This window comes from Arvicanthis niloticus, chromosome 1 (genome assembly GCF_011762505.2).
Source record: "Arvicanthis niloticus isolate mArvNil1 chromosome 1, mArvNil1.pat.X, whole genome shotgun sequence".
Lineage (NCBI taxonomy): Eukaryota > Metazoa > Chordata > Mammalia > Rodentia > Muridae > Arvicanthis > Arvicanthis niloticus.
Window position 1 is genome coordinate 47,633,745 of NC_047658.1, and position 21,671 is coordinate 47,655,415.

Here is a 21,671-nt window from a genome sequence, read left to right on the forward strand (position 1 = left end):
CAGAGGACCTGGGTTCACTTCCTAGCACCCACATGTTTGCTTAAAACCATCTTTAACTCCAGTCCCAGGGGATCTGGTGCCCTTTTCTGTCTCCCATGGGTACAAGGCATTCATGTTATATACAAACGTACATACAGGTAAGACACCCACATACATAAAATAAAAATTTTTTAAAAGAGGTGAGGATGTATATATGAACAAAACAGTCCACAAGTTGTTCTCATGTTGTTTTAATATTGATACCTATTAAGATAGATAGATAGATAGATAGATAGATAGATAGATAGATAGATAGATACACACACACACATGCTTGTGTTAAGAATTTGACTTTTGACTTGTTTTAAGAGTTCTAGATTTGAGACTGGGAATATAGTTTAAGGTAGAATATGGGCCTGGAGCATGTAAGGCCCAAAATCCAGTTCCCAGCATGTGCATGCACCAAACACACACACACACACACACACACACACACACACACACACACACACCAACTACCAAGTGTAAGTTGGTGGGTAGAACTATTTTATTTCTTTAAGAAAGTATCCTTTTTAGGCAAGGTACCAAGTGAAAAAGTACCTGTTAGTCTCACCAGGAGTCATTTTCAAAGAAAATGTGACAAAGAATGTGATAAATAGAATTTAACTCAGAGCGGTTGGTCCTCCTTAGTGTTTTAACCCAGGCTGTCCTGAAATTCCTGATCATCCTGCTTTACCTTCCAAGGGCTAGGATTACAGGGTATATGCCATTATTTTCCACCAGTAATTTTATTTTAAAATAATACCTCTTACACACTAGAATTTACATAATGAGGTAATTTTATTTTGCCTCTTAAACCAGTAAAGGGACTCTTCGATACTGACATCAAGATCTTGCTCTCATTAGGTTTTTTAAAAGGCAACTGAAATAACACAGTAGGTCCATTTGAATCAAAGTAGTCTGTATTCAAGTCTGGATTCTGCTGTCAACTATAGCATGGCAGGGTCCCTCGATGATCTGGGACCTATGTTCTCTGATCTGTCAGTGGTTTTTCTCTCCATTCATCTCACTCTGTATTTACAAAGCAGTCAAGGAAATTGAGTTTTTCATAGTGAAGGTAAGCTGAAGCCCAAAAAGTAGAAAGGTGCCTTTTATAGGTGGTAGTATGCTTTGGGATAGAAGTGTTGTCTGCCCTTTTAAAAGACTCCAAGTTTAGAGTTGTTTTCCATTCCAAAGCTGAAAGAACTCATTAGTTTTTGTGAGTTTGACCTTTTTCTAAAAAAAAAAAAAAAAAAAAAAAAAAAAGGACATGTCTTTACCTTTTCATTACATTTTATTTATTCAGTTATTGTGTGCTTGCATGGGGTGGGGTGCCATGGTATACTTGTGGAGGTTAAAGAATACTTTTAGGAGTTACTTCTCCTTTGATTAGTCTTATTAAAGCACTGTACCAAAGTCTGGAGTAAGTACCATCTTTAATCCCAGTACTCAGGAGGTAGAAGCACTCTCTGAGTTTAAACTTCGTGAGTTTAAAGCCAGTCTGGTCTATGGTGAGTTCCAGGGCAACCAGGGATATATAGTGAGAGCCTGTTTTAAAGATTCTCCTCAATATCACCAAATGTGTTCATTAGGAATGCATTGTGAAAAGGGAAAACAATTCTGCATGCCTTTACCTATTTTCCTGTTCCTTGTCTAATGGAAAGCCAAAATATAATATGAAATGTAGCTAATCTTTCCATCGCTCGTCATATCGTGGCCTTTAGTGTCTCTCACTAAGTAGAGGATGCCAAGCTACTAAGACAAGATTTATAGAATTCCTATTGGGAACTAGAGGTTAGCCAGGAAAGGAGCATTGTCACCTTATTAAAAACGTTATTCTTTGGATTATTTTATATAAGTTGGCTTTAGAACATACAACCCATTCTCAGTAAACTCAGAAACAGTAGTGTTCTTTCCTTATGTTCCTGTGACAGACTTCTGGTGGCACTGACACTATTAGGCAGTTTTCACACATGCACAGCAGTCATGCTTGGCTTTGGGATAGTAAATGCTCCGCCCTAGTGCAGCTCTGGAGGCTGGCTTGTTTCAGTTAAGCCTTTTGGAAGCCTGGTGTGATAAGAGCTTGGAGGTTTGTAAAGCAGAAACCCCAGAAACTTAATGGTTTTCTTCATTTTAGTTGATGGTGGATTGAAAGAATTGTTTTTCCCCATTAAAAACAAAAACAAAAATTAATGTGCCTTCTATATAGTCTAGTGCCTTTAGTAAAATGACCGAGAGCTAGAACATTCCTCTATTGCAGTGGTTCTCATCCTTCCTAGTGCTGTGACCCTTCAATACGGTTCCTCATGTTGTGGTGACCCCAACCATAAAATTATTGTCATTGCTACTATTAAGAATTATAATATAAATATTTTTGGATATGGACATTTGCTAAAGGGGTCACAACCCAGAGGTTGGGAACCACTGTTCTGTTGGAAGCTAGAGGACTTAGAATCTAATTGTGGTCATGGATGGTTTAAAAAAAAAAAAAAGAATTGGCTTGAAATCGATTATTAATCTTGCTTGTGTCCAATCATCTATAAAGCATTGGCTGGGTCTGATAAAACAGAATATCTGCTTGGCTTGTTGGTTTCAACTCTGTGTGTTCTCTCTCTGTTACAGCCTGAGGAAGAGCAGTTGCTTTGTGATACAACAGGATCCAGTTCTTCGACAGATGACACAGCTTCCCTGGATCGACATTCTTCTCATGGCAGTGATGTGTCCCTTCCTCAGACTTCAAAGTTAAACAGGTCCAGAAATCATCAAAGTTCCAATGGCTTTTTCAGCCATGGAGTGGGTCCTGAGAGTCGAGAAAGTGAGAGTGAGCCTGCTGGCTCTGGTGAAATGGAAGAGGAGGAGATGGACAGCATCACTGAAGTGCCTGCAAACTGCTCTTTTCTGAGGAGCTCCATGCGTTCTCTTTCTCCTTTCCGGAGGCATAGCTGGGGACCTGGGAAGAATGCAGCCAGTGATGCAGAAATGAACCAGCGGAGGTAAGATAGGGACCTGTACATTTCATAACTCGGTGTTTGTTCTCTTTTGAGAATACATGATTTAGCACTGTTACTGATTTAAAAAAAAAAAAAAAAGTTAGGGGACCCTGTGGCAGAGAAAAAGTAACCCAGATGAAACCAGGCAGATGTGCGTTCTGACTCTGTAACTTCAGTGTAGATGATGGGCAGCTACTGGAGCAGTGTAAGCTTTCATTTTCTCATCTTCCGAATACTTTTTTTCAGTATATTTTTGATAGCATAAACTATTACTGTCACATAGTAAATATTTAGTAAAGGATAAGGCTTATTTTTACCAGATTAATCAGTGAATTTCATGAATCTGGAAGAGAGAATTCTGTTAATTTTTAATTAAGTAAATATGAAATCTTACAGTCTTAACACATCTATGTGGTTTGGTGTTCCCTGAGAATTAAAGCCATATGTTTCTGTGTGGTATATTGTTATTTTTCTATGTGTCATACAGTTTAGGGATATTTACAAGTGATCCCAGCATTAGATCTTCAGTTTAGCAGCAGCCTATAAGAAGTTGGCTTGTGACTTGACTATTTAATTTTATAGACCAAATACTGTAGCATATAACTAGTTATAGGTGCGCTTGCCCCAGGGCCACTTTGCCTGCCTAAGAGATGCTGTCAGCCAGTAAAAGAAACAAACAGGTGCTGCTTGTTTGGAGGGATAGGGGGTTCTTTGCTTTTGTTTTTTATTGATTTTTGGAATAGTTTTTTTTTTTTTTTGTGTGTGTGTGTGTGTGTGTGTGTGTGTGTGTGTGTGTGTGTGTGTAGTACAAGCTGGCCATGAACTCAACATGCTTTGCCCTAGCTTAGTCCTTGATTGCTGACATTGTAGACAAGAGTCATACTCAGCTACTAACAGTTGATTTAAAACAGTTGTTATAAATAATACAATTATTGGGGGCTTTTTTCCTCATTGCATTATGGCTATATAGCCCAAGGAGGCCATAAAAGAACATCATATTCTCTAGAACTGGAATTACAGACACCTGTAACTGTAACCATATGATGAGGCACCATTTCAGTGCTGGGAATCAAAGTCAGGTCTTTGAAAAAAAAAAATAGCTAGTTCAGTTAACTATGGTGCCAGTTTCCAGCCCTCCATTTATTCTTATAATCAGCCAGCTCAGATTGAGCATTTTTTTATGTCTGGTAGTGTTCTAGGTTCTGGAGAAACAGATTAATCCCTGCCCTCACAGAGCTCAGAATCAAACTCTATACATCACTGGTTTGCCAGTTGTTCAGACTTCTTCATAGCATATTGTCTTATACCATTTTTAATCTTCTCTGTGATTCAAGTATTATTTTCCCCATAGTTGTGTAATAAACGACTGTTGCAGACACTCACACTTAAGTCATTGTACAATTCCATAGTATTCCATGGCATTAGGATGGTGGTCTAAAAGAACAAAGTGTTCTTTATCTTTTTGTGTTCTGTTTATATATATTTGAAATCTGAGGTTATATAAAAAAAAATTATAACAGCTTTCCTTCCCAGTTGTATACACACAGTTTTCTTTTCAAACATTCATATGGACATGAGGCATGATCATCATGGGCAGAAATTACTTCCTGAAGCACAAGTAACTTCTTGATAAGACATCCTTGTTTTAGATGATGAAGGACTGATCAGGGAATGGGAATTTATTTTATAAATACACATTCTTTTACATAACTCACTATAGATCTGTTTGTAGTGACTGATTGCAGAGGCATATATATATTTGAATTAGGTAGCTCAGATGAAGAAATTGAAGCCATATTTAAAGGCTCGCCCAAGGTTACATGGCAGTCTTATACTTGTTACCTCTTTGTATTTTAAGCCTGTATGAGCTTAAGGTAAAGGATTCATCTAGTCTTAATACCTTGAGATGCAATAGAATAGAGTTAGGTTTTACCACTATAGTTTGACTAATTTGTATATTATTATTTGTATATTTTGTTACCTAGATTTTAAAGCCTGAAGGAAACCCTTTTTAATGTTTTGAATGGCACTTTTCTCTGGCCCATTTACTTTTATGACTTACACTAATCTCCATATTAAGATAACTAATTAGCTACTTGGAGTACCAAGGTAACAAAAACGACCTTTTTGTCAGGCATTCGAGGTTGTGATATTTTTATCGTACTAGTCTTTCAGTCTCCTCCATGCTGTGCTATTTGTCTTTGGGATTATGTTTCTTCTTAGTGTGACCTCTATTTTACGCATTTGTGTGTCATGGTTCACCTCCATTACTGACCTCTTCCATCATTCATTTTCAGTTCAATGCAAGTTCTTGGGCATGTTGTCAGGAGACCTCCCATTCATAGGAGAAGGTACAGAGTTCACTGAATTGAACTAACCATGTCATCTCTGAGCATGTACTAACAAGCATCTCATCTGGTTACATGATTGGACAGTTTTAAACATTTATTTCTGATGCAAGCAAATAAAATATAGGTGCTTGTTAATTGCTATGTCCACCTACCAGGAAATAGTTTCTTTAATCTAAAGTAAGTCTCTTTTTCTAGTCCTAAATTTATAATATACACATATCCTTACTGGCTCAAATAACTCTCTGGGAGAATTCAGGGACTTTTCTGTGTTATATATAGCTAATGGACACTGGGGGATACTTTTCTTCTATCTGTCTCCCAAAAGGAAAAGAAAACAAGAATAGCCAGAAATATGTTTGTGCTTACTCTCACATAGGTTCTAAAATATTTTCAGTATATTCTTGAATAATATAAAGAAAGACTTTTGTTAGCTGGCTACCTGGTAGTATTTTTAGAAAGCAATCTGGCATAAGCTGATACCTATTTTTTGAATTGCTTGATAATTATTATTTATCAAGTAAAAAATGAAGCTAATATTTATAAGCTAAAAAATCATATTTATTTAAAACATACTCAGTTGCTTCATGTTTTAAAGACTTGTTTTGTAGAGCTATTGCTGATTTTTCTTCCATTGTTTAAAAAAATTGTCTAGAAATTACAGGTATGATTCTTTTATTGTTAATTTCTCATATAAAGAGACATTTATAAATATACTTTTATCTATTGGCAGAATATTTGTGAGAAAGGCAAAATCTTCCTACTTTATCATTTTCAGAGGTATCCTTTAATTCCATATTTTAGGGGAAATTTTGATCTTAAATTCTGACTTTTTCGTGAGCCTCAAATGGTCGTACATGATATTAGGTTGTTCTTTGGGGGAACAAATTATTAAATGCCTTTCTCAATAGAGAGTATCTAAAACCTTGCAAATGTTTTGTTCCCCTCTCTGCTAAAAGTTCTTCATTGTGAATTAACATTATGAGCTATGTGAAGCACGCATCTGATTACACAGTGAAGGATAACAAGTCACTGCCTGCAGGGCAGCCCAAGCTCTACACATAACTCAGACGTCATAACTTAAGCTTACAGTAGACCATACGGGAAAGTTATTTTTGTAGGAAGAGCATGATTCATAGTCAAACTTATAAAACTGAAACATTTGAATGATTATTAAAGAAGAAAGTTGTTCTCCAAAATAAACTGGACTTAACTAAATTTCAAAGTCAAAGAGCCTTGTGATTTTAGAGGCTCTCAGAAATACACTTTAAGAAAAAAATCAGGGAAGGCTTAGACCATTTGCAACTTGCTGGATTCTGTGAAACTTGTCTAACTTTCTCCCAGTCCAGTTCTGCATCTTAAATGCTTTTCACAGCATCATCATGTTCTTAGAGTAGAGGAGCTATTTAAAACTACAAAGAGATCATTCTTATTTTTAAGTATTATGATTTGACAGTGTATATTAAGTTAAAAATTTTCTGTTTTTAATAAGAAATCATAGCGAGCATGTGGTGCATACTTTTAATCTGAGCATTAGGGAGGCAGAAGCAGGTCTCTGAGTTCAAGGCCAGCATGCTCTACAGAGCAAGTTCCAGGACAGATAGGGATACACAAAGAAACCCTGTCAATGGGTCAGTGAGTAGTGAAATCAAAGATTTAGATATCCAATTTTAAGTTTAAAAATTAATAACTTCAAAGATTGGACTTCTGAGCCTTATGAATGTTTGTAAATTATGTTTCACTTCTGCTCATACAAATAAGTTTGAGTTAGTCTAATCCTTCTTCCCAGATGAGAGATGCCTTAAACTATGTATTTCTCCTTTTCCTTATTTGAGCCTTACCCTGTTATTTAATGGGATTTGAAATTTGTCATACTATTTGGAACAGCTGTAGAGGAAACTGTCACAGCATCTCGTCATCTCCTGCCTCCTTTCCTCTGCCCCAAGCCGTGTCCACCAAGCGGAGTTGTTAGAGTTTGGGGTTGGACCAGTGAATGGTTCTGCTGTCCACAGCAGTGCTTTCACCCTTGTCCCAGTCTCTTTGTTGTCTTTTCTGCTGTTATTTTAAGGCAGAAGCATAGATTTAGAATTTTAAGCCCCCCCCCCCCAAAGCAGTATTTTTAGGTGACAATATTTGTTAATCAAAAATTGTAACCTAGGACTATACCTGGGGCATGTGTCTCAAGGAACTGAACAAATAAGCAAGCGAAGATCCTGGCTCCAATAAAGTTGTAGGCACAGAGGACCTGTTAATACAATTGGTTACTTTTTTGCCTGCTGTATTATTTAACCTTTCCATCCTAGATTTTTCTCCCCTGCTATATTGCATAGGATAAACAAGGAAGCAGGTGACCAAATGGATGTTTTGTTTTGTTTTAATCTTGGGGAAAAGGAATATAAAATTAAAACATAAAAGACTTTTTCATCTTACTGCCATAGAGCTCTAGAAAAATAATTCTGCTTATCAGTGTAAAACTATAAGGAAGGTATGGCCTTTATATTGTATTTACCTTATTTAAGCAGAAAAACCTAGTGAATAGCTTCTAATAGTTATATAATAGTTAACTATTATATAAGATTCATAAATTGCCTCGCTTATCTGAATTTATAATGGGAACATATTAAAAATACTGATTTCTCAGTGAGGCCTCTGAGCTGTTTGTAGTGTTTCCTTTCCATTCAGGCCTAAGAGTGACTGCCGTGAGTCGAAGGGTGTGGGAGCAGGGATGGATACAGAGGGACACTTGGCCACAGTGGTGGAATTAGGAACACCTCTATGGAAATGTCTGCAGAGGGAGCCATGAGTGGGATGCAGCTTTTGCCAAGGGATTAGTAGAAGAAATTCTTAAGTTTCACTCAGAACAGTTATCCTATAAAGAGTTCTCTCGTGGTCTTTCCTAAAACAATGTCTGAATGGACATCAACTGGACAATATTAAATTCCTGTGGGTCTTTTTCTAGTCTTTTCCTAAATTCTCAGTGTTATATTCCATTTTGTTTTTTTTTTTTTAATGATTACATAATTCTGCCTCTATGTCCTTTCTTTTAAACTGAATAACCCAAACCTGTTTCCTCTTTTCTCCCTCCATTTCTTGTTTCTGCCTTTGATGTCACCTCCAGTATGAGCTGGTGTCCCTCTGGTGTGCAGTACTCGGCTGCCCTGAATGCTGACTTTAATATCAGAAGGTATAGTATTTCATGTCCAGCCACCAAACCAGGAACCATAAAGTAAGACTTCTGGCTTTGGGCTATAGCTGGCTTCTTTGTGGCTGGAATGCACATGGGCAGCCTGCGATATTTATAAGCATAGTATACTGCTGCCGCCTTCGCTGTGGACACCACTAACGAATTTGCAGGACTGTGACCTAGGAACAGTCCCCACTGCTGCTTTGTTTCTCTCAAGTAGCAATAGATTGCTATGGTCTCTGCATGAACCTTGTATTTATGCTGTAAGCCCTTGCCTTTGTCTTTCAAAGTTCCTAGATTAAGAAACAATGAATCAAAACAGCTGATAGGCCCTAGTTTCTTTTATACTCTCAAGTCCTACATTTAGATTCTGAGTTTAGACGCCTCATTATTTCCTATTTATCTTTTGAGTTAGGCAGCAAGATTTAATTATTAGAATGTTTTCAGGATTAAGTTTTGTGGTAATCATAGACCAGGTTTTCTCAGGCTTTTCAGATATTTCACAGTGGAAAACTTAATTTCTTAACTTAGCTAAACTTTCTTCTTATGCCTGGTGTTAAAAAATGGTTCTACAGAGACATTTAGCTGCAGTTCATTATGACTTCTATTGTCATATTGAAATAAGAACAACAAATGTGTTAATAGTTTACCCACTGGAGAAAATAGAGGCATATGGCTTCAGTTCATAAGTAACTTAGGAAGAAAAGAAATAACCCTTTGGGGCTGGTGTATATGAACTTAATTGTAGCAATTAACTGTACAGTTTTCCCAGACCAGAAGTAACTTCTTCTTCAGCCTTACTTACAAAAAGTAACCACAAAATCTGTACCTCAGAACTCCCGTTTAAAATTCCAAACCCTGTTACCTTTCTCATCATTTATGCCCTAGTGTTTTATGTGTCACTCTGTAGCTGACGATTCTCACTGAGTCATCTGGACAGGTATACACAGATGGTATTGTTCATTAGTGAACCCATAGTTTTCTGGGTAGCAGTGTACCCAGAAAGTTGTTAGAGTCAACCAAAATATAATTGAGTACAGTTTTGTCAGGGAGTAAACAGATAAGTCACTCACTTTCCATTCTCAAAATTCCTTATGCTTGTGCTTTGTGACATTTGGCATTAGATGAGTCAGATTCTGGAAAGATTACTTTTATCACATCAGTGAAAGCATACACACACATGATAAGATGAATATGGTCTATACATATGGTATATTGAAAAAACAGCTGAGAAAATTATGGTATCTGGTTGAACATTAGATAAGTTGAATGAGGTAGGAAAGTAAACATGTCTGGTGTTCTTTCTCAGCATCCAGTACCACTGGGGGGAAGATGAGTGGTACTTATCTGCTCTGCATTCTTGTAGATACTTTGAGTAGGAAACATAAAAATAAATACACAAGTTAAAGGGATATTTGTATCCTCCCATTCTGCAACCTACAGTGACTGAACTCTTGTGCTCTGTGTTCAGTTTCAGTCTGGAAGGCTTGACAGGAGGAGGCGGTGTTGGAAATAAGCCATCCTCATCTTTAGAAATAAGCTCTGCAAACTCCAGTGAGCTCAGAAACCCTTTCAGTGGTGAGGAACAGAGAAACTCTTTGATGTCACTTTCAGAAGAGCATCTGGAGCCAGACCAGAGACAGCATCATAGGATGTTTGATCAGCAGGTAAGGCTAAAATAAGTATGTAATACTGATGGGTGTGGTAGTGGAATATTACTCCCAAATATGACCTCATTTTTATGCTTTTTATTAGTACTAGTAAATACTAGTACTATGATTACTTACCTATTAAATAGTATCTTCAGTTCTAGCAATAACACGTTTTTAGAATTAAACATATTTAAGAATATTTAAGAAGATTTGAGTTGGTCTGGAGAGATGGCTTGGTGGTTAAGAACACTTCCTGCTCTTACAGAGGACTGACATTTGGTTCCTAGCACCCACATACAGTGGCTCACAGCCATCCATGACCCCAGTTCCAAGAATCTAGTGCCTTCTTCTGACCTCTGGGACCACCAGACATGAATTTAACACACATATATACATTCAGATAAAACACTCTAAACAAAAAAATAAATAAACAAATATAAAATATTATTTTTCAAAAAGAATACATTAATCTCTATAGATTTAAATATTCCATCACAGCAAATGTTTTAGGATTGGAAAAGTATTCAGTTCATTGTAAATTGAGTTTTAAAAAGTATATTATGTCATTATTAAATTTAACAATTTGAAAATTGATGCCCCAAGGTTATTTCCTAGAAAAAATACGGTCTTTGTCTCAATCATACTGCTCAAGAAATGCCTGTTGATTGTTAAATGTCTCTTAACTGTGAGAGCTTCACACCCCTATAAGTGTCTAATGCCTTATAACATTTAGCTTGGAGTTGGTGATGGTTGCACTCATTATTCCTTTCCATGACTTAGAAGTAGACAGTTTTCAATGAGAATATTTTCATTTTCTTAATACTGTTTGTGCGACCTTTTCTGAGAAATTTAACAGATGACCTTGTCTTTTGGTGAATGATACTAATTATCATTGCTATCTTTCTGACTTAATCTTTGTAGATTAAGTCAACACTTTTAGATAAATATCAGCATTTTTGTGCCACCGTGTGCTGTGCTATGTATAGTCTTCATAGAACTTTCATCTTACCTTTAGTTCCTCTTGTGCACAACCTCAGAGTAGGTGTTGTGCTGCATGTATCTTTCTGATCTAGACAAGTTGCCTGCAGTCAACTTCCTCTTAAAAGGCTGCTGTTCTCTGAGATCATTTTTCAGACCTCACAGTTGTATTTGAAACATAGCAACTGTTTGCCTCCGATTCCATGGTTACACATGGAACAAGCTCTAAATAATCAGAAATCTTTGGCCCAAATGAGTGAGTGCATGCTAGGAGTAGATGTTCAGTGTCTCTTTCAACTTGTGTGAGTCAGAAAGAAGCAGATTTCATCTTGTGAGGATTCGAATGAGCAGTCTCAAAATGAAAGTAGCGTGAGTCCCTTCTCACGAGAAGTAACAATGATTCCTTCCAGGATGTTAAAAGGAGCCTCTGCTTTTGCTTGGGCCACATGGCTTTTAAAATGCTATGGATTTAAATTGCCGGTAACTCTGAGGAAGTTAAGTTACTAAATTGCAATCACCCTGTGTTCATGTACAGTCAATCTAAGAGGAAGTGAAAGAGATTTTGTCTCTTCTCAGATGCACTGCTAATACTCTTGAAATGCTTTCTGCTCACATCTCAGTTTCCAAATTTTTATAATCAGAATAACAACACGTCCTACTGTCAATCTCTGAAGATGGTTTGATTTTTCGAAGGAGCAGTGCTCTATGTAGTTTGTTAATTCTGGTGAAGTTACTTACCAGAAGTTACATACCAGGTTGTATGTCCAGCAGATACCTACTGAGTACTTCCTCAATTTGAAACATTAGTAAATCCTCTGAAGGATGGAAACCCACTGTAAATGGTGAGTACTCGCCAGTTCCAAGTGAAAACAGGAGGCTTAGAAAAGCTGGGTAACTTCTTAGAAGTTGAGCAACAGTTAAGTAGCAGAGGCAGACTGCATTCTGCTTCTTCCTTCACTAAGTTGGGTCAGTGAAAATTTTGCACAGGTCTAAATATATGAATATGTACTTAAAACTCATTCTTCATTTTTATTTTATTTTGTAGACGTGTTACAGGTCTAAACAACAGGGATTTAACTACTGTACATCAGCCATTTCTTCTCCATTGACAAAATCCATCTCATTAATGACAATCAGTCATCCTGGATTAGACAGTGAGTATACTACTTTTTAAAAAATGTTTATATTCTTTTTTTCTTATTTATTTATTTATCTATTTATCTATTTATATTGGATATTTTATTTACATTTCAGATGCCATCCCATTTCCTCTCCCTAGAAAACCCCATCCCATCCCCCTTTTGCTTTTATACAATTTTTTTTAATGTTGATCAAAGGCTTTATAAGTTTGGTAATGCTCAATAACAAGATGCCCATGCAATCAGAAGTGTAACCCAATACCCAACCTAGATATATCAACTATCTTTGACTGGTGGAGACATGAGAACATCCGCCTCCATGTTCCTCCCTCCCCCATCTCCTAGTTCCTCCACTCCTTTTTCTCCTCCTCTCCTTACTCCTCCTCTTCCTCTCCTTACTCCTCCCACCTTAGCTCCTCCTACATATTACCCTTCCTGTTAAAATAAAACTTTTCTCTTAAAATACAATTATACCAATTTGTGTCAGTAAGGTACAAGATAGAGCTAATATCCAGTCCATCATTTTGTTAACTATCCTTTTCTGGACAGCGATTTGTCTGTAGATGAAAAGAGGCAACTCTTTCCTAGTGGCTGTCTCACCACAACTGGAGTAACTCCAAAGATGCTCAGTTTCTTCTTAGAATTCAATACAGGGAAGCTATCAGTAGCAGACAGGTCTCTAATCAAAATGAACATTAATACAGAAATGTTTTAACCTCAATTCTGTGGACTTCTAACGTTTTGAAAACCAACTCTCCATGTAAGGCAATCTGGACTGTTGTCTGTTAACTCCTCTCAGCTATTTCTAAATAAAATATAGAAAACACCCTAACAATAAACTCAGAGCCATGAATTTGCTGTAAGCCCTTAACTCACAGGCTAACCATCTCAAATCAGTTAGAAAAGTTAAAGAAGGACTGGGTCTAAGCCTTGTATTCCTAACTGTGTTATATAGGCACAATGCCTATGAGAGTAACAATATTAATCTCACTTTTATATCAATAAGAAACTTGTACCAATGAAAACCTTAAATTTGAAATCAAAGTAAATTTTGTACCATTTAAGAAATTATAACTTCATCTTAATAACAGTTACACATATTTCTACCAATAGGTTATGGCTATGCAATAAATCCTAGCTATTCCTCCCTGTTCCAACAAAACCAGTACTTTTCTAGAAAGATAGCCCAATATTAACCACCTCAGCCCCCAAGCCCAGGGAATAGGGGCGCTGACTCTTCATTAACTTCTTCAAGCTGATTATGGGCGTTAAGATATTAGAAGAGGGGCAGGGAGAAGAGTAAATTGATAAGCCTCTGACACTGTGTCTTCACTGCATCCAGCTGGAATTCCAGGACATCAGAGGTTTGAGCAGGTCTGCTCAGCTTGCTTGATGAGTAGATACACTAAGGCTGTGTATTCTGCAATATACAATTCTCAAAACAAATTTTAGTTATCAAGATAATTTTTTTGTTTGAATTCTGGAATCTAGTCTTCTGGGAGCCTGCCTCTGTCATGTCTAATCCATATAATTCTGGGAGTTTCTATGAGGGTGTGCTCCCACCATTCTCCCATTGCCGCCTACCTGCTCTCGAATTTTCCAACACTAGGCAATCGAAACTTTTAGGCACCAAGGCAGTCGGCTTCCACTGATGCCTGGCAAGGCCACCCTCAACTACCTATACCATGAGCCATGAGTCCCTCCCGTTGTGTTCTCAGGCTGGAGATTTTAGAATGGCTACTCCAGCTAGTGGAAGAGCAAGGTGGCAGGAAAAGATGTGCTCCCTTCTGTGTTGGAGGAGTTTCCGTTGTCTGAGGAGTGTCCACCTACCCACGAGGGAGAGAGGAGATAAATGAGTCTGATCTGAAAGCACAGCTCTGCCTTGGAGATTATAGAAAAAGGAGGCCCCAGTATATTTTGTGCATACGCTAGGAAGAGGTGGAGTGAGGTGGAGTGAGGTGGGAAACTTGGGGTGACTGAGAAGAGCAGTAAATACTGAACCTTGAGCAACATCACTACTGGATGTTTTCTATAAACCCTAAAGAAGGAAACTCAAGCTGTCACTGGGACCATTAAAAAGAGTTTGCTTCTTGTTTTCAATTTTAACAAGTATGGATTTTAGGTGATTTGTTAAAGTGCATTGCAATTGTTCATGCTCATAAACCAATGTGTAAATATTGTTAGCTGGGCAGTGGTGGCACACAACCTTAATCCCAGTATTCAGGAAACAGAGGCAAGTAGATCTCTGTGAGCTTGAGACCAGCCTAGTCTGCAGAGTGAGTTCTAGGACAGCAAGGCTATACAGAGAAACACGCCCTTGAAAACCAAAATAAATATGCAAATAATAAACAAATAAAATGTTAATTTTGATAACCTTTCCTAGGATCCCAAAGGCCATCAACATTATCCTGCCTCCACCTAGGTTGGAGGTACCTGTTTCTTTGTCCTGACATAACCTTTGCATGCTCTAATGTCTTTTTGTTAACCTACTTTTCTGCGCAGCAGCACATGAAGCCAACAAGGTGGATCTCCTTTTCCATCAGCATTTCTCCACTCCACTTAAATCTAAAACTCTCTTTTCTTTTGGCTCTTCTTATTCCAGTGATGAGGAGGAAGAGTTGCATAGTAAGGAAGCTAACTTAGTGTCTAGTGGCTGTTCTCCAAAGTCTAGCTAGCTTTAAACTGCTATAGGCTTGTGACTAAAAGAATTAAATTGTCTGAGGGCTTTATCTTCTTGCAGGCTATATTTTTTATATCCTTGTATTCTATCATCTTCTATAAGGCACTTAACTTGCACACCTTTGCAGATCTATTTTGGTGATTTTTTTTTTTTTCTGTTTCAGTGGCCTCCCAATCCCAGTACAAGAGTCTTTCCAAAGCATACCTCAGGCACGAGGGGTGTATTATCATTCCACTTCTGTCCTTAATAATACTGAGTGTTAGTTTTTCAGGACTTGCCAGTTGACAGCTTCCATTTTAATTTCTGTTACCCATTTTTCTCTGTCTTCTGGGACATATAGGTAGGCTATCTATCAGTGATACCTAAAAGTTTCCCTTTTGATCATTCCATATAATTGAAAAACAAAAACTGTGATATTAGATCCCATAGATTAGGAAATGGGAGTTAATTTTTTTTTTCAGTTTTTGTTCTTCTAAAACTCTGTTATGCTGCACTCCTCTCATTGAGTTACAGGATCAAATTACTAAGTACTGAGTAACAGCTGATATGAAATGTTTTGAGAAATCAGTTTTAGTAAACTTAAAATACAACTTAGTCTTTTTTTATTAGAAGACCTTGACTTCAAGTTTAGAGGACTTCCAGGATATTGTGGGAGTTACATTTTTTTTAAATGGGAAAACTATTTCTATCATGAAGTAATGCATTGTTGTTAGAACTAATATTGTCAGTGTCTAATACTTATGTTTATATAATTTTACTTGTAGTAAAACTATTGTGGCTTTCATTTCACATTGTCTTTTAAAAGAACATGTCCTTGGCATAGAAACACTATTTAGTTTTAATGGTAGCCTCATTGATGCTCAGTATATTTTTCACTGTTAAGACACTTGACGCCAGACGGTGGTGGCACACGCCTTTAATCCCAGCACTTGGGAGGCAGAGGCAGGTGGATTTCTGAGTTCGAGGCCAGCCTGGTCTACAGAGTGAGTTCCAGGATAGCCAGGACTACACAGAGAAACCCTGTCTTGAACCCCCTCCCACCCCCCAAAAAAAAATATGGTTTAAATGTTATTTATCTGCAATAATGTTAACAAGTTAATGATAGGTTTATTTTCTTCTATTTATAATTTGTCATGGAGATGGCCCATGTTATCTCATACTCTTAAAGCCTCTACACTTTAGGAATTTTAGAGGCAGTAATTTTGGTGGCAGTGGTAAATTAATCTGGTTTGTTTTTTTTCCAGAACCACATGTAAGAAGTCATAGTGACTGAAATAAATTCTTTTTCAGCAATAAAAACATTTGGAACACTTAGATTTGCTGCCATAGATTTTCTTGGTACCTAATCACATATGTATTTAGTTTTCATTTATTCCACAGAAATCCACCAGTAGCCTTTTTTCTTGGCCAAGTTCGTATTTTCTGCAGTATGAATTTGACTTTTATCTTGTATAGTTACTAGAGTGGTAACTTGTTACATTGCTTAAATGTGCAGTGCAATCCTAGGAGTTCCAGGAGAACTGAATGCTTATATCATTGAAGGCTCCGGGGTTGGAAATGCTCTAAAGCCATTGTTTTAATCAACAGTCTGTTGTTTTAAAGCTAACGAAGGTATCATAGGTTAAAATGCTTATAGTTTCACAACTATAAGATTATAGTAGATTCTGCAGAATTGGGAGGCAGATACTTCTTACCAAGCAACTATTTCCAAACATGATGAAAGTAATGGAAGAACCCCAAGTTGTCAGGTACAGGAAAACAGAATTTTGAAGAATTCCTCTAATGTTTCATTTACTTTATTCCTACCAGTTGAATATTGAAGTTACTTAGTAACAATTATAACTTTACACTTAAAATGTAGAATAGATTTGAGGTTGAAAGAGTTTAAAATGCTAATAATGTCATTGTGGAGCATCTTCAAATCTCTCTCAGTTTTGCTTGTAATAACTCTAGAGGCTCTCAAAACTGACCTCAAAGAATAAAGTGTGTGTTTTTTTTCCACATGGTAACAGTAGTTATACAGTAGTTAAATAGCAGCTATAAATGATCATATAAAGAATTGAAAGCCATTCACCTTTGTGCTTGAAGCTTTGGTCACTTTTAAATTCTCAATAGTAGTTCAAATCTTTCTTGTTTTAATAGTAATTCTTAATTCATTTATCTATTAATTTACCCATACTAATATGTTTCATAGGGAAATAATTATATTGTTCCCTTTTTCTGCTTACTACCCTGCTTCCTCACTTAGCCTTGGAATTTTAGTCACGTGGTTCCATTTCTGTTAAGGGAGGAGAAGCATGCATCTGCCCCATTCATTTTACTGCTGTCAACCTGAAAAAGACCTAGCCGTCTGGCTCCCCTCACTTCACAGTTGAGGAACTGATCTGAAGAAGTCTTTCCCGCACTAGAGGCTGAGCTGGGGTCTTTTGCCGGCACTTTGCTCCTTCTGGTTTACTAATCTATTTTCAAGAATTCTCGGGAAGCTATCAGATAATATTAGATTATTCCAATGGAAATATTTACAAATGGGATCAGGAGTAAAAAAAATGTAACATTTGCTTTCTTCTTTTATATTTTTTGATGACGTCTCAGAAAGATGGTCCATGGGGACTGAGCATTCATTAAAAACAGAAATTAAGTATACGTCACCTGTACTTAAGCATAACAACTAATGTTTTCAGTTACCCAGATCCTGGATTAAATTTACTTTCTTCAAATATACTTTGTTCATATTTACATTCTAATTTGAAGGTTCCTACTTTAATTTCTCCTCCTTATATTTTGCCTCTAAGGAAGAGGCGCCGTGCACTGATGTTCAGGGACTTCGTGCTTCTCATCTGTGAACTTTTAGGTGGTGCGTTAATCCTCAGGACAAGATCTCTGTATGCTAATTTACCTCTGTGGCTTTTGTTTTCTAGATTCACGGCCCTTCCACAGTACCAGTGCCAACCTGACTGAGAGGTACGATGTGCTTAGTTTCTTACTCCCTTTCCCAAAGTGAAATGAAGACAATACAAACTGTCTTACCATGTTTAATTAGGTACTCTAGGTTCTTTGAGCTTACCCATGTTCTGACTTCCTTAAATGGTAATGTTGAAATCATTAAAAAGTGTTTTACAATGTAGGCTTTGAAAATTTGCTCAACCACTTTAAACTCTTATTCTTTATATTGTCTATGATAAAGATGATCATTTGCTTTTATTCATGTCAAATATACTTTAATTTAACATACATTTAAATATATTTGGCTTGTGGAGATTTTCAATTTGAATAAATTTAATATTTTGCATCATAGAGTTATGCATATATATATATACACACACGTGTTGTGTGTAGGCAAACTTACAGTCTTTTTATCTTCTTAGTTTATTTAACCTTTAAAGCTGGCTGTTGGTGGTATAATTCATGGCTGTGCTTAACATGCATGAGGCTCTGGGTTCCATTTCTTCCAAACAGAAAAGCTGTATGTAATATATACGTCTGCACATTAGAACTGAGGTTCTCCTTTTCCTCCTCTCCCCCCTCTTTCTTTCCTAATACTGGGGAACAACCCAGGGATTTGTACATGCTGGGTAAGTGTTCTATCACTGAGCGTCATTCACCTTGAATACATTTTTCACTTGATAACATGCACAAAATCCTCATTTACTTGTCATTTATGGTTTTTTGTTTCTGTTTATGAAATTAAACATTGTGATTTAGTGTCACTGGATTTCTGATTGTTTTGTTTAGGTTGCCCACTTTTTCACAAAGACTTTAGTTTTGATTGTGATCTGCAGTCTTTCCAATGAGTCTCAGTCTCTCTCTCTCTCTCTCTCTCTCTCTCTCTCTCTCTCTCTCTCTCTCTCTCTCTTTCTTTTGAGACAGGGTTTCTCTGTATAGCTCTGGCTTTCCTGGAACTCTCTGTAAACCAGGCTGGCCTTGAACTCAGAAATCCACCTACCTCTGCCTCCCAAGTGCTGGGATTAAAGGCATGCACCACCACCACCTGGCAGAGTGTTTATTTCTCTTTATGGCACTTTCAAATCTTTTATCTTTCTTTCTCAAGAGCAGCGGTTTTTATGCCATTTCTCTTAAAAATGGACATCTCTGTTTTATAACCACCACATATATAAATAAGGCTGTTAATAGGGTCCTTTTATGGTTTTGCTTATAAATGTGCTCTCAGAGGCTGAAATTGCAGCCCTGTGGGATGCTGCTAAATGCCAGACAAATCGCTTAGATCAGTTCTTTATCCTTACATTATTTATTTAGATCCCAGTATACTGTAAGGAAATCCACTATTATGAATCTCCTAAAATCAAAACATGTTCAGATTAGATGGACTTAAATTTTATTCAGACTTTTTGACAAGTAGATTAGTAAACTTGGATCTCTAGAATGAATCTGCCCACATTCTGCCTGACATGTGCTTATTCTTCACCCCAAAGTTGTACATAGCTTTCTGAACAGGACCACAATTTGTCAGTAGGCCTGAAGACTAGAAAAGATGCGTGTCCTCTGTTGTTAATGGGCTGGTCCTTGTCCTAAGATTTGTTTTGCCAGATTTCTCAGCACATACCCTGCCATCCCTTTGTGTGTATGGATGTCCTTTCAAGCAAAGAAGTCGGTATACCCAATACTAATTTTATATTTAATTTCAGATTTGTTTTCATAGTGTATCAGACCATTCAGTCGCCACTACCTGTTTCTTACTCAGTCCCCAATTTAACATTTTTAGTCCTAAAAAAAATCTTTTTTTTTAATTCAGTATAACAGAAGAAAACTGTAATTTCCTGCCTCCGAGCCCCACAAAAAAGAATTTTGAAGAAAAGAGTGGGACTAAGGTTAGTCGCACCTTCAGCTACATCAGGAATAAAATGTCCAGCAGCAAGAAAAGCAAAGTAAGTATCTTCTGGGCATTCTGTGCATAAGCGCTTGTCACCACTCCGACTCTAGATACAGGGAATGAATGGACTTAACTTCAGAGCTGCTTTGAAGCAGTCTAATGTCTGAAGCAAAACAGCAGCAATGCAAGCCATGGCCAATGTTGCCCACTGTATACCACACCTCAGAAGTTGCCCGTGCATCAGCTTAGTGCATCCTTCCAAGAACCCTGCTGCTGTAGGCCTTCTTCCTTAGGGCTTGCCTGTTGAGTGTGGAGAAGAGGATCAAGCTCCATCTCTCTCACCTCACCCCACACACCAAACCACAGTGCACAAATTATAAAATCAGGTTTAAAATCCAATAGAAAGACCTTATGCTAAGATTAAAATAAATATTTATAGGGATAGAGGGAAGAAAATTATGCTTCAGAAAGATTACAAGAACTTTTAAGACTTTCTTAGATCTAGTTCTACTAAGGAAGATTTGTTTTGTATCCTCTTTAGTGCTTAAGAAGTTAAATTAAGACACTTACAGCTGGGGCTGAAGAGGTGGCTCAGCACTGGCAATCCTTCCAGAGGACCTGGGTTCAATTCCCATGCCTCACAAACACATTTCAATTCAGTTTCACAGATCCAGTTGTAGTTGTTTGTTCATTAAGGATTCTGTAAAATACAAAATTAAGAAATAAATCTATAATAACCCCACATATATTCTCAATACTTTGATTTACATATGTTTAATACTTTTGTGGTATGTCCTAAAGAGAAAGAAATTAAGTTTTTTATACTGATTCCTGATCCTAAATGAAGACTATTTTCATTTCAAACAAGTGAGGGTAACACTGTTTCCTCCCTTGCCCCATAGTTTATGTACTTACCTATAACCATCTGTCTGCACACAAAGAAATAAGCATACAAAGATATACTCAGTTAAGGACCACTTGAAAAGAATCACATGTATCTCATAAACGTGCATACATATATACTGAACTCAACAACATTCTTATAAAGATGTACCCTCTTTATAGCAAACACACCTGGGGCAATACTCATGCCCACAAGTATTGGCCAACACAAAACGAGCTCAGTAGTATTTTTGTTTCATTTTGCTTTGTTTTGCCTCTCTCTCTTTCTTTCTTCCTTTCTCTCTCTCTCTCTCTCTCTTGATCTTAACTATTCATTTGCATAAACAAAACTTGTCTTGGCTTTCATTTTTGTGTTTTTAAAGGGTTACTTGGTGTTGGTAATGTTTTGTTTTGTTTTTTGGTTTTTTTAGTAGAAGATATAGAAAAGTAGGGAGAACCCGGGAAGAATTAGGGAAGAGGGAAAAAACAGATCAAAATATGTTAATTTTTTTTTCAATTTAAAAAAAAAAAAGTACCCTCTTTTTCCTAACTAAGCCTTTCAGGCACTCAGTTATATAAGCTAATAGAAATACAACCAATAAGTTTTAATAAATGTATTAGCTTTTTGTATGGTAAAAAATTACCTGCTCTAATCATCTCTTTAAGAAGGATTCGATTTCAGAGGTTTCAGCCTGTGTTCACCTAGTACTGTTGCTTTGGGCCTGTGGTAGTAAAGTGCCCCATGGTCAAAGCATCTGCTGGAGAGGAAGCAAAGTAAGGGGCTGGGACTTCATAACCCCCTTCAAGGGCACACACCCATAAGTTCTCTCCAGTAGTCCCCCACCAAGTATAGGAAAGAAGCACAAGGACCTTTGAGAGTGCATTTACTTTCCTAGCTAAGGCTGCAGGTTTTTTAAATAAATTATCTTTTCCCACAAAACTCTTGCACCAAATCCACTTTTTCACCATTTT

The 21,671-nt window shown here is 37.1% G+C and overlaps 1 protein-coding gene across 10 annotated transcripts in view; it reads left to right on the forward strand.

The window, feature by feature from the left end:
- Akap13 (A-kinase anchoring protein 13) overlaps positions 1-21,671 on the forward strand; it is a 290,953-nt gene that overhangs the window by 212,394 nt on the left and 56,888 nt on the right. For 5 of the 10 annotated variants that reach the window (XM_034496611.2, XM_034496621.2, XM_076935986.1 and 2 more), the window contains 7 exons: positions 2,641-3,011; positions 5,306-5,359; positions 8,475-8,540; positions 10,012-10,207; positions 12,216-12,324; positions 17,908-17,950; positions 19,740-19,872. In XM_034496611.2, the coding sequence (XP_034352502.1) occupies positions 2,641-3,011; positions 5,306-5,359; positions 8,475-8,540; positions 10,012-10,207; positions 12,216-12,324; positions 17,908-17,950; positions 19,740-19,872 (972 nt within the window). The remainder of the gene's footprint in view (positions 1-2,640; positions 3,012-5,305; positions 5,360-8,474; positions 8,541-10,011; positions 10,208-12,215; positions 12,325-17,907; positions 17,951-19,739; positions 19,873-21,671) is intronic. The other 5 variants (XM_034496638.2, XM_076936033.1, XM_034496653.2 and 2 more) reach the window with 3 other exon arrangements.